Source organism: Parus major, chromosome 3 (genome assembly GCF_001522545.3).
Source record: "Parus major isolate Abel chromosome 3, Parus_major1.1, whole genome shotgun sequence".
In the NCBI taxonomy this organism is placed as follows: domain Eukaryota; kingdom Metazoa; phylum Chordata; class Aves; order Passeriformes; family Paridae; genus Parus; species Parus major.
Window position 1 is genome coordinate 70,413,589 of NC_031770.1, and position 13,982 is coordinate 70,427,570.

The 13,982-nt window shown below is 40.2% G+C and overlaps 1 protein-coding gene across 4 annotated transcripts in view; it reads right to left on the reverse strand.

Annotated features, from left to right (window-relative positions):
* Positions 1-1,535: 1,535 nt before the first annotated feature.
* Positions 1,536-13,982, reverse strand: part of LIN28B (lin-28 homolog B) — an 89,392-nt gene continuing 76,945 nt past the window's right edge. For all 4 annotated transcript variants that reach the window (XM_015623264.2, XM_015623262.2, XM_015623266.3 and 1 more), the window contains exon 4: positions 1,536-6,664. In XM_015623264.2, the coding sequence (XP_015478750.1) occupies positions 6,295-6,664 (370 nt within the window). In that variant the 3' untranslated portion in view covers positions 1,536-6,294. The remainder of the gene's footprint in view (positions 6,665-13,982) is intronic.

A 13,982-nucleotide genomic window follows, 5' to 3' on the forward strand; every position in this document is an offset into this window, starting at 1 on the left:
ATGTTGTTGTTATGTTGTTAATGTTGCATGGCAGTGACCACTTCGCTGCAAGGTTAGGAAGGGGCACCTTGACTTGCAGCTGTGGATTTAGGGACTGCTGATGATCTGCCTTTGCCTAATGCACAAGACAAAGCTTCCTGTTTATAACATGAAGACATCAGTTTTAAACTGTCCTGGGGAAATTGCTGAAAGGATAAAAATGCTGAATTTTAGTGTCTCTGGGAAGGAGGGCTGCTCATTTGGGAGCTGAGGTGGGAAGAATTAGGCGCTGCTGCTCTTCCAGGTGCTTTGGTTTCTGTCAACTGCTGCTAGAGAGGAGGTTTCTCCATTTCACTTGTTCCAAGGGCTTCCTACATCTGTGTATGGCCAGTGCTGCTCAGTGCTACTCAATGTGGCTTCCTCCTGCCTGTGTCACCTTGCAGGGTGTGCCAGGAAGTAGGTGGTGGCAGCATGCCCAAGGTGTCCCCTCCCATTCCCTGAAACACTGGGGTAAGGCTGGCCAGGAGCTCATGTAAGCACCTGGTGTGAACTGTGATCTTCACAGAGCACATGACACATGTTTCAAAGAGAGCCTCTCTCCTGACTGACATCAGAACTGGGACCCGTGTGGGATCCTAGCCAAGGGCATTGAGAGTCACCTCTTGCAAATCTCAGGAGAGCAATGAAACCATTTGGATACAGGTTGGGAGTGAGGTGGGGAACTGACTGGCTGTGACTGGACATGTGGTTGGGACACATCTCCATAGCTCACTCTTTTTTGAGGACATGTATTAGAGGGGTGAGGTGAGGGGAAGTAAATGCAAGTTTTTTGTGACTAGAAGAGTAGTAGATAATCCCTTTCATTCAGGTATTTGTACAAATAGAAAAAAAATATTTTCTGCCTTTTATTAGCAGAGGTTTTTAAATTCTGCTATTAATCACCTGCATGGAGATCCCCGTGTTAAAACAGAGGCACTGGAGCTGGCATATACAAATCCTCAAATATTTTAATACAAAATGATGAGCTAATGCTATCCAAGTCACTTAAAAAACTCCATGTAATATAGAGAAAGAATTTCCAAGTAATGAAAAATGACAGCACTTTCCTTTCTAAAAAGAAATCCCTCTTTGGTTCAGTTTAAATTAGCATGAAATAGATATATACAAGCTTAGATTACAGAAGAAGTAATAAAGGTGGGATGAGGCTTAAATACCAAAAGCTTTTCAGCCCAGAGAATAACCTAAATGTCTAATAGCTTTAATGTCCAGTGTATTCTCACAGAGCGTAAGTACCAAAAGCTATAATCTTGCATTTAATTTCAATAGCTGAATAGGTTTTGGGGTACAATTTCTGCAGCACTGCAAGTATGACTCAGGTACAAATTAGTCATTTATTTCTCCCTCCCTCCCCCCCAACAACCGCTTATATAACTAAAATTATTTTTTTCTGAAGGTAACATCCCAAAACTAAGTGAGCATAGGTGCCAGGGAAAACTTCCCAGTGGTATGCAATGTGTTTTTACTGCACAAATAAAGCGAATCTCAAAGGCTCACCATAAATGCCAATGTTATATGTTTTATTTTTAATCAAGTAATTCTTTAAACCTCACAATATCCATGACTGACAGGAAAAAAAAAAGACATTAGGCATGAAATGAGAATATAAAATACATGATATGTAGAAAGGCAATCAGTGCTTTAGTCCCTCAAGACAGTAAACAGGTGAAATGACCTTCAAAACTTCAACTCAAGGCTTTTTTCTTACAACATAAAATTCAAGTGATTTTTCTTTTATTTCACCTTGTAAACAACATACAAGTCAAAATGGACAATGAGGTATTCTAGACTACAGAAGATAATTTAAAAACACTAGATAAGACACAGTATTAAAGACATATAGAAATCAGTGTTCACTTTGGTCTCTAGTATGGTTATTGTTATTATTATCACAAGCAACACATACTAGTTAAAGCCAGTCTGGTGATGTTTGTCAGACAGTTGTTGCTTAACTTAGTAAGTAATCCAAGAGGTAGTCAAAACCACTGTCCTTTGTAAGGATGTTCATACATTTGGTTCAATGACAATGGTAGCAAACATGTTGCTACTTCTCAACATTCTCAGAAAAATACTGCCACAGCTGCTGACACACAGCTCTGGTTTACAAAAAAAAAAAAAAAAAAAAAAAAAAGCTTGTGTTCATAGATCAACCTCTTGTTATCAGTCAACAGATGTAACAGGGGTAACACAACCACTGGATCTTAAAGAGGCTGTTGATAAACTAACCAAAATAAGATCGATGCATTTAACAAGGCTCTGCTTGTTTCTAAAACAATACTCAAATCTCATTAAGACTTCTAGGACATTAAAATCAGTGCATCTGCACATGTACATATCTTCCCAATTACTTTTATATCTAGCACAGGGGAATACATATATATTTTTTATGATAAACATTTCTTACAGATAAATTAATTAAATTAAATTTAAGACTCGATGCGATTTCCCATGGTCTTTTATACTTCTTCTTATAAAGAATGGTACAAGATCTATATGCACTTTTTTTTAATGGGGTTCTATTAACAAAACTAAGCAGGAACCAAGCAGGAACTCCAAGATAACACTGGTGCAGAATAAAATGGCTGAAAAAGGTGGCCTGTGATGAGAAGAGGTAGAATCCAAATGCGGTGTTTGGCACTCCCTGAAAGCTGGCTAAAGGCAAAATATTGCAAATGGTATTACAATGCCAGATCTACCATTAACTGCAGCAAAAAGTTATTTGGCTCTTCCTCCAAATACAAATCTTCCTTATGGCCTATCTTTTGTAGCACGTAATTAAATATCGTGACCTCTCCTTGGGAAGAGTAAGGAAATATCTCACAATGTCCCTTACAATTAAATCACATTGAGTATTCTGGGGTGCGGGAAGGGGAGAGAGAGAGAGAGATTCTTGCTTCAGGTTTAACCTTATCTCCACTATTGTTAGGGGAAAATACATCTCTCTGAGCAGGTATTTGAACTACTTCTACTCAAACGAGTTTTATTGTGGAGCGCTCTGGCAAGGACAGGCTGGTGAATAGGGGGAAATCTAGCCTGAGCGAACATTTCCGAATATTAATTTTGTCCTTAGACATGAAGGAAGAATCCCAAACTCAGTCTGTGCCTCCTCCTTTAAAAGGTTATTTGCTTATTTGGAGCAGCCAATTGAAGGAGTATAACTAGATTTTTTTTTTTCCTACTGCAGCCCAGTGCCAAGTAGTTCCCTGCTGCAGCTTATGCTGCTACATGTTTAACTTAGGCATGTACGTTTTTGTCTCTTCTGGAGCTGTATTTATTCCCGTGAACAGTGCCCATAATCCTTTGGACAGAAAAATAAAAAATTTCAAAGAAATGTTTGGAAAGGTCTCAATTTCAAATGATGCTTCACCTTAAACAAGTATTCACCATAATGTCTGCAGTGGTAAACTAACAGTTACATATTTAGTACAGATAAAAAGTATGTACCATAGATCAACAGCCACCTTTAAGGCCACAGCAGCACAAAGGTGTGTTCATGCAGTAGATATGAGGTAGCCTTTTGCTGTAAACAGAATATTAATTTTATTGTCACCTATGTAAACAAAGTGGGCTTGATGCTTTTGTGTTTTTATTCTTCCCTCTCCACCCCCCGCCCATCCCTCCCCTCCTAGAAAAGCTAAGCACCAGTAACTCCGACTAGAAGTTACAGAGGGAGCTGTGGTTGCCCAGCATCTCTGAAAACTCAGACCCTGTGAATGTAAAGACACAAATGCTCACATAAGCAACCAGTACAGAATACCACTCCATCGTTTCACAGGAACTCATAATACAAAACGCTGAGATCTGATTATCAGAAACGTAGGTCTACTTCAACTCAGAGGTAGTTACTAATATCAGTACATAACACTTATACAGAGATAAAAAAGGTCTAAGACTATTTGGTTTGTTCTGAGTAAGCAGGTCTGTAGACTATTCTGTAAAGAAAAAAACATTACATGGTATATTCCCTGAGCAAAGTTCTTTGTCCTGAGTATGTTATGTAACAGTGATAACATTCTAATATATAAAAATAAAACCTTAAGCTTTCAACAATAAGATAGGGTTTGGTATGTGCTCTTAGCAGTTCAGTCTGACTTTGGTGCGCACAGCGATGGCAAACAGCGCCAATAAAAATCCACATGTTGAAAACATCTTATCTCAGCTCTGAACTTCTTACATATAAACAGGGAATGACCAGTTTTCAAATCCACAGTTGCCTATTTCTATAAGGAACTTTGGTTTAAATTTTCAAAGTGACCTAAGTTTTGCATCTTTGCTGTTTAACCTGGTTTTTACACCAACTAGAAGGTTAAGCAATGCCACTTTGATTTGTCTACATAATTTAAATAAGTTTACTATCCTTACGTAAGGCAAGGATGTTCTCTATAGATATATCACATTCAATATCGTCAAAGGTAAGCTTTGCATTAGCACACTGAGAACTTCAGTACAAACCTTGAGATTCTTGCAAACACTGGCAAGGAATTCACACAAAATAATTCTCTCGAAATTGTGCCCTTCACTGAGAAGTTTGATGACTACCTGTTCACTGAAGCAGCAGCAGCAGCACCAGTAAAAGTCTCATCTGGCAGGACAAGTGGGAAGGGGAAGGCCAGGCACAGAGCCAGCTGCATACCTGTTGTAACCATTGGGGTTACCACGGTAAGACTTTGGCTCGCCGTAGCCTTTCATGCAGGCTGTTTCTTTAGTTTGATTATCCGAGCTTAAACCTACCCGACACTTTCAAGCTTTAACAGCCTGTGTTTATTGCCAATGTTAAGGATTATACAGGTTTCTCTAATTAACTTACATCCACAATGGGATTTGTCAGAGTATGTTATCTTACGTATGACTTGGTAATTCAAAAGTTACAAATGGAAAGCGACTTGAAGTTTTGATAGGCTCCAACTCTATTAACCCCGAGCAAGGCCTGCAGCCCAGGGAGTCTCACTCTGAGGCCACCAATCTTTCTCCTCTTTCACACACAAGTGTGTGGTCCTAGGGCACTCTGGACCAAGGCTGGTCAGCTGCAGCCCCCAGTTCACAAGAAACAGATGATGCCCAGGGCTTCTAGCAGATTTGCAGGTCCCTCCACTCAGGCTGGTCTGCACCCATGCCGTATCATCATCTAGGGAGGCTAGCTGAGCAACCCCATTAACCTTTAGTCTTAAGAAACTACTTAGCCCAGGATCTCACTGGCTTTGCATTTTGTTTTCTTTAAAACCCAAACAGACAACAACAACAATAAAAGGGAGTTCTCTCCATGGTATTTCAACGGGAAATAAGGGGGAAGACCCTTCAAATTGAGGGACGCTACTTGGGACCAAGAGAAACTGCTGCTGCTGCGGCTACTACTGCCACCAAGGTACCCTAAATGTTCACAGTATACAAATGGCTAGCCAGGATGGCATCCTGACACCACTCAAAAGGGTCTGTTTGGTAACAACGTTTATACATTCTCCCCTACACAACAGACATCTAAATTACACTTACAATCATATTAATTTAACAAGACGTTTTGAGAAACCATCACAGAAACTACACATTCATTGTCTTTTCTGGAGCTTTAAACTCCTCACCAGCAAAGGGTGGTGGCAATGAGAGTCGTCTTGAGTCATGAAACTGCCCTGCACCAGCATGGGGAAGGGAGAGGTTTTGATACTTTGTGGAGAAGAAAAAGGAAGTAATTCAAATTGATGGTACGTGGGGGATGTCTTAGTATCTTTAGTACCATATGGCAGCTTTAAAATATGAAAGTATCCTTTGGTTGACAAGAGAAATAACAGTCTTGATGTCAGTTCTTTGTGTGGTTTATCAGGTTTGGTTTGCTTCTGAGTGAAATTTCAGAAAATTGGGATTTCTTGTTTGATTTTTGAACATGTTTGGAAACAGGTTCTAGGAATGAGTTCAGGAACAATGGGTACTGTGACTTTTGCTTCACAGTAATGTCTGGTGGAATCTGGAGAATGGTCTGATGGAAAAATATATATTTATAGATATGTACACATACACACACGCACATGCACACTCATACATACACACAGAAGGTAAAACATAATGCACCCTGCTCAAATGTATTTTGTTTGGAGTGATTTGTCTATCAAAGAAAAAAAAAAAAAAGCAACAAAAAAAAAACATTCACAGTTCCTCAACAGTAGTTAAAATTCCAGGTCAGCTACTGATAATGAATTATTTCCCCTGTACTTGCATGAGGTAGACATCCCAAGAGGGTAAAGAAAACGGAACATTATGACAAATGCATTAAGTTTTTTTCCTTTTCTGAACAGAAGGCCCCTTTCTGTTCGGTTCTTCAGGCGACGCAGACAACTTACTCGACGAAGCTTCCTGTGGTGACCTTCCCGAGCGCTCCGAGATCTCCGACCTGCCTTCCTGAGAGTATGCTGGAGACGAGAAGCCGTGCGTTCCTCCCCCTTCTCTCAGGAAGGCAGAAGTGGAAGGCTGTGGTTCGGCTTCGTGTCTTCCCTGAGAACTAGTGGGCTGCTGCGAGACAGTTTTATGGGGGCAGTTAGCCACCATGTGCATGATGCTCTGACAGTAATGGCACTTCTTTGGCTGCGGAGGTAGACTACATTCCTTAGCGTGGTGGTCGAGGCCACCGCAGTTGTAGCATCTAAAACCAAAGAGAGACAGAGAAGGAGTTATGCAATGCGGCGTCCGGCGGGAAGGTTTCCTGCGGGCCCGGGCCCGGCCCCGCTAGAGGGCACCAGATCTCCAGCCATCCCCGCCCCGCTGTCCCCGCTCGCCCCGGGACTCGCGTCCCGCGGTGCCAGCCCCGGCCGAGCGGGGATGCCCCGGCTCGGCCGCTCCCCAAACAGCTCCCGAGGGACGCGGGGCTCGCTGCCACGGAAACACAAGCCCCAGGAAGGAGGCGGTGCCCGCCACGATCCAGGACTGGCTCTGTCCCAGGGCCCGGCTCTGTCCCAGGGGCCGGCACCTCGGCTCCTCCAGCTCAGCCCAGGCACGGCGGCCCAAGACTCCGGACCAAACCTTCACAGTGGGGACACGGGGTCTCTAATGGCATTTAGGGGTTCGATTAAAAATAAACTCAGTAAAGCCTCGGGAAGAGTCATGAATCTGTTTGTTTCCTCTCCACGTGGTGCGGCCGGGGTGGCGCTTCCCATGGGATGCGCTGCCGGGAGCGCCGCCGGCCGCACGGGCAGGGCTCCGGCCACACTTCTCAGGAACGGCCGAAACCCACAAAACCTCTTCTATTTAACCTTGTCAGCCAGGGGAGTCCTGAAGAACTCTCCAGCAATTCCTTACTGAATCCTTTGTAACACACACCAGGAACACCAGTTATTGGATTACGTTATTCTAACATACGATACAAAGAAATAATTACACGCCCTTGGCATGGTGACCTTATGTGCACCACTGAGTTTTCTATTTTAGCTGCTTTTGTATGGTTTCTGTTTCTTTGTTTTATAAAACCTGCACTGAATGCATAGACATTTCATTTATAATAATATAACATGTTATATTAATAAATATATTAAATAATTAAACCAGTTTTATTTGTTTTTTTTTTCTTTCCCTTAACCACCAACTAATTAAAAAATATATTTCACTTAGGTCTGTTGAGTCAATTTAAGGATTAAAAAAAAGACTGTAACTATATGTACAAAATACTGCAAAGTGCTCTGGATCAAGCCCACATAAAGATACTTTAGCTTTTCAGATTCCTGGAAAGTAACAAAATACCGCTTGACTATTTCACCCGCTATTCAGTAGTGCCTACTAGTTTAGACAATATCAAGAAGTTTAGTCCATGCAAAGCTTATGTACATCTTAGGTATTGAATTTGCTTTACCTTGCAAAGAAATGCTATTGATAAAACCTGTGTAATTTTTTTAAAAGATTGCAAATATCAACATTTGTAATTCCACTCCAAGAAACAATCCCTGGCACCCTCCATTTCACGTCTCTTTATCACTAGTAGCAAGATACCAACCATATCTTCATGTCCACAGACAAATGAAAAACAGCACAAGTTGCTCATGGCATGCTGCATTCCATCATGTCCTACAAGACTCACCAACAATTTAATGAAGTTAAATAATGAACAGAACTTCATTATCCTTTCAGAAATTATTGTGATTTATTGTTGTATCTTACCTAAAAACAAGTGTAAGAAAAAACCAAGCCCAGTACAATGAACTCTGCACTTCTACAACAACTCTAGTAACATATTTTAGGTGAACTGGTTCCATTTTGATGTCATCACTGCACTGAAATGTGATTTTTCAGTGGAATTTGAAGACTATGATTACACTACTCTGTCTGCATATACTACAGACTAACCCATGAAGAGACACACAGTCTAATAAGGCTTCCCTTGAATCACAAAGAAAATAACATGTACCAGCCCATTATCACTTAGTATTGATTTCCCTAGCACAGGAAGGGAAATGACATACTAAGTACATTGTAAAATCCAAACATCCTGATGTAAAACCAAAATATCAAGCTTTTTTATCCTATAATTAAAAAAAATAAAAATCAAGCTATTAAACCATATTCCTCTGACTACTTTTTGCCAAATCATTGAAGGTATTTTCAAATTAGTGACCTCCACTTGACAGTATGCTCAGCATTTCCTAACTGGCATTCCGCTGTGTTTCCATCACAAGTTTTCTAAACACCTTCTGGAAAAAGTAATGAGGAAATAAGCCTTGCAATTAGAGAAATGAAATAACAGCAACAAGTAAAAATCTTTAAGTGTTTTACTTTCTCTCCTTCCAATAAATACATCTAAGAATTCAGAGATGTGGTACTGATTGTAATTCAGGTTATAGTAGAGAATGTTTATTATTGCCTTTGTCATTGGTTTCTAGCATTGTACTTACTCCTGGGATAAATGCATTATAACACAGTATAGCATAGGAGTGTGCAGACATTCTGGAAATTGAGTTTTTTATCTTAATTCAGAATATGGAATGTTATGGCTGTGAGTGCACCAGCACATTTCTCCCTTAACATCACATCTATTTAGAATGGTGAAAAAAAGAAAAAAGTTTGAAAATAGGGCAAAGTAGTCAGTAAAGGCCTCAGTAGTCAGTAGCCACAGACAAATCAATTTAATCAGTCACTATAGTATGCTCTGTGTTATCGAATTCAGTGGACTGTTTCACCTCACCAACCAGCAAAGAACCTGCTGTCCAGGACCCTGCTTCCACTCAAGCAGGCTCTGTCACCCTTTGCACAGACACTCCATCAATACATCCTATTTGCAAAATATTCTAATTCCTTGCATTTATTTAAATTGTCACTGAAATGTTACTGTAAAAGAAAAACAGAAGCAGTTGTGATGAAATTCTGATTTGTCTTTTTGGGGATGTTTTTTGTTACCAATCAATTGAAGCATCTGAGTAAAGTGTCACATTAGAATATATATGTGCCAGCCAGGGTGTGCCTGGACCTACAGAGGAGGGTGATAATTATTCAGTTCTTTTAACTATTTATTCATTCCTTGTCAATCTCTCTTATCAGGAGACCAGAACACACCTCGCTCTGAAATGCCTTCCCTTTCCAAGAGATTTATCCCAAAATGGAAGCGGTCAGCCACCTCAGAGCTCACAACTAAAGCACAGCATCATCCCCAGGCGTTAGGGTATGGCATCAACCCTTTTGTCCTGAGTGCTTCAGCCCTTTGCTCCTCTCTGCTGCATCTACCCATGCCACAACACCATGAAAGCTGACAATGTGCACGTGGGAGCTTACACTTCCACATCTCTACGTACCTGCATGCACAGAGCAACACACAAGCTGGCTCCTGCCATGAAAACCAAACAACTGGCATTCTGCTCCCAGAAACTCTAGGTTAGTGCAACCAAAGCAAGTATCTCCTCACTTCCGAAGCACCACGGAAAGAATGTATGTTAGCTTAAATACAAGTTTATATGTAAATTCTATCATGAGATGAATAAAACACAAAAAGCCCTTAAATGTGCAATTATAATAGAATCAGCACTTACAAAGAACAAAAGTAAGAAGGATTTGTTAAAATAGGATTGTCTTTCTCACAGTAGGCTTCCATGATTTGCTAGCTAGCTTCAGGCTCAAAAATACAAAGAGATGGCAATTATCCTAACGGGAAATCCTTTCTTCTCTACAGCACTGACAGGAAGGTGAATCAGGGTGATTTTTTTAATATAAAAAAGATGAACATCTTAATAGAGGAACATCTTGAGAAACTTGTCTAGCATTATATTTCAATACTCTCGTAAGAACTGTAACATTAATACCTACTAGTGAAGAAAGAAGAGAGCATAGAGCAAGGTTAAGAAAACCTCCTAAATTCTCCTTTACTATGGATTTATGATTGCATAACACAATACATATTAAAGGAAACATGAAGAAGCAGAAGTGTACAGATTTGAACATAAACTATGCTGTATTAATTGCAAGAAGCTGATGACTGATATTGATTAGAAGTACTCAATTTCACAACCAAATAATACCATCCAGTCTTTAGCTTTATTTCCTTGTTCCAGCAATCAGATACTCCTCCAGGAAGCACACCCCAGCCCTAAACCTTTTAAAACAACAATATCCTTGCCTTGCAAATACGTTTTCCACAGTAACAATTCAGGTGCCTTAAGCAGCACTAGGTAAACACAACTGCTTGCTTCTTTGAGCTGTTTTACAATATAATTTAGATGATATTCCAATACATATGACAAGTAGAGAATAACATGTGCAACCCTAGACTCCTCTGTTGAGAGAAAAATACTGTAAAATTACCCTAGTGACTGACTTGGGGGAGGGGGAGCAGGGAATAAGGGGTTAACATCTAACAGGGATAGGAAAGGGAGAGAAGGGGGTACAGTCAGAGGAAGACTAAGATAATTCACCAGGATATACCCCACACCAATTCCTCTTTTGTTCTTCCTTTCTGAATGCTATCAGACTACAAAAAGAGATTCTTGGCTAACAATACTCCATCTTGCAATGTTAATGCCTTGAAAAACAGCATGGAATTCTAGCAGCATGTGCATGTGAGATGCTGTTACAATACACTGAATGCAACTGTGCAGTTAAAGCATAAAGGAAATATTTAAAATACTACCTAAATGTGCTGTCCTTTTCAGCCACTACTTTCACAACATACCTAAAGAAAGGCAAACGGAACAGGCAGCAGATCACTTCAACTATTCTATTTTGTAAATGGCTGTAAAGAGAAGTTAAACTATCCATGATTTAATAAAAAATGGGTCTTAGGCATAACTAAGATTTTCACCTGGATGTGGCTTACACTTACAAAAGCTCAGGGTGGAGCATTCTTGCTCAGGCACCACCTGGGACAAGTGAGAACGTCCTCCCACACCTCAGCAGGGCTGAAAGAATCTTCTTTGAGGATATGCTGTTATCAAGTTCTGTTGCAGCTTGAAAAGCCAAGTTGGATGGGGCTCTGGAAGTGGCTCTTCTCTAGTGGAAGGTGTCCCTGCCCATGGCAGGGCAGGTTGGAACTAGATGGTCTTTAAGGTTCCTTTCAACCCAAAGCATTTTGGTGAGCTAACAAGACACTCTGCTCTTGCCCTCTGACAGGGAAATGGATGGAATATTTCTGCTCACACGTGCACTGATTGGGTTTTCACTGTTCTGGTTATCAACCTTTAATTCTTAAGATGTTAGCTTGAATGCAGGAGAGAATACAGCTAACTTTGAAAACACTCTAGAAACATATTAGAACTCAAAGCAGTGAATACAGAAATACTACTGAAATAATAATTAAAGCCAAGTGAAATTATCTTGTTAAATAAAATAGAGAAAGGAATATTTACCATCTTCATCAGATTATTTTTGGCTTGTCCATCAAGCAGGCTTACAATGAGGCAGAAAACCTCACCAGCACCCCAACTTACCAATCCATGGGAAAAAAAAAAAAACAGTTTAATTTTAAAACTAAGTATTTTTAATCAAGAATGTTGTAAAACAGCGCATTATCAATGCAGAAAATGGCACACTGGTGCCACATTTAGGTTTATGTTGGCCCTGTGAGTATTTGCTACCCTGAACTCCTCGTTCATGCAAAACACTGTGCAGAGGTGACATGCTGGGAAAGTTAATTGCAGGCTGGCATTCTTCAGTGAAATTCAGTTAGAAAATTTCCTGTGGTCTACTAGCTTTTTGAGATATATAAAAGAAATGTAATTTAAAAAAAAAAAAAAAATAACCTCTTAAAGAGAAAAAAAGATGAAACACAATTAAAAAAGCTCACCCATCTATTTGTCCTGTGAATCCTACAACTCATGATAATGTACCAGAGATCTGAGACTTGAAATTTTGTAAGAAAAAACAGGTCCCTCCATTTTTATTTTTTTTAAGCTTGCCTTCTTTCATTTTACAGATAGCCCCAGCACGCTGACACAAACCCACACTGTCTGCCAGGCTTCCAATAACGCAGGGTGGAATATTGATGATGTTTACTCTTGTTACAAATAAATAAATAAAAATGCTCTGTTGTAAACTCATCAGATCGACTAGTTTTCTGTGGTTAGTTCTAAATCAATCTATTTTCCCCAGTGTATCACAGAAGTAATATCAATAGGTTACGGTCTTTTGTTGCTCGGGTTTCCCCTCCCCCTTCCCCCCAACAAAGAAGCTGACAAACAACGTGGGGCATTTGCCTGATAAATCAGGCCTGTCAGGATAGAATTTAGCTTAAGTTCATGAGGAAATAAAATTGTTTACAATCTGCTAATACAATTTTACTGGAGGGTGATGGGGTTTGCTTTGTTTTTTCACAACCAAGAACAACAATGAAACAGAAAGGTGGCTCAAAATGCACAAAATGCAGCTTTTTCTCCACAAAAATGGAAAGGACTACAGAGACCGCAGATCTTAAAAAATAACTTCAACGATGTCATTTCCATTCTTCCTTTCCACAAAACCTTATCTCTACTCCCTTCACAAGCATGGAGGAAAATTGTTTTTCACACAATCACACAAAAATCCTTAGGAAATGCATCCTCATAGAGGAATGATTTGAATGCATTTTCATGTATTACAACAAAAGGGTTTTCTTTATATAAAGAGCTAAAAAGTCCTGAAATAACAATTTACAAAGTGAAGTATTTTTTTTTCTAAATAACATGAAAGATGGTTTTGCTCCTATAGTATCAATATAGCATGGAAAGAATGTGTGCATTTTAATGGCTTTAACCCATCCAGATAAAGCAGATACAAAATCAGCTATGGTTTAAGGAAGGTATGTTCTAAACAGTCATATATCACACATTTCAAACATGAAATGTTATACCATGATTTCAAGTAAGTCGACTACCGTTAATCTTTTTGCACTATGAAACCACACACGCAAATACTCCCAAACACAAATTTCCCTTGTAAGCTTTAATTTCTGTATGAATAATAAAAGGAATCAGTTTTTCAACAAGAACAGCTCTGTATGCAGTAATTTTTTTAAAAGTAAGTATTCTCCACAGTTGATGCTGGTGGGAAGGCTGCCTGGGCTCTGCCCTGGGTGGGCGCGGGGGTGGCCAGAGCCGAGCACTCCTCGGCTGCCTGTGTCTGAAAGCACTGCTCCGTGCCCCTGCTTACAGAAGCCTAGCTCGGTAACACTAGAAGCCTTTCACAGGGGTGGCTTGAGCCTCCTGGCCATGTGGATAAGGATGCACGCTGCATAAAACCGGCTCAACTCTTTCTGGGTCAGTGAGGTGCTGGTCATGAGCTAAGAGGCATGCCTGACCTTATCTGCCTCTCAGCAGAGCTGGTTCCAGGGTTTCCACATCCACTGATCAGTTAATCCACAGATGAGATAAAAAGGCAGTGGGTGACTGGGAATCAGTTGTTAAAAACTGCCTCTTCCATTTTGTTCCTTATTTCATCGCTAACATTAGCAGCAAATATAACAAATCCAGCAAATACAAGTGACGCCAACTCACACAACAGCAGGAAACAGCAAATGG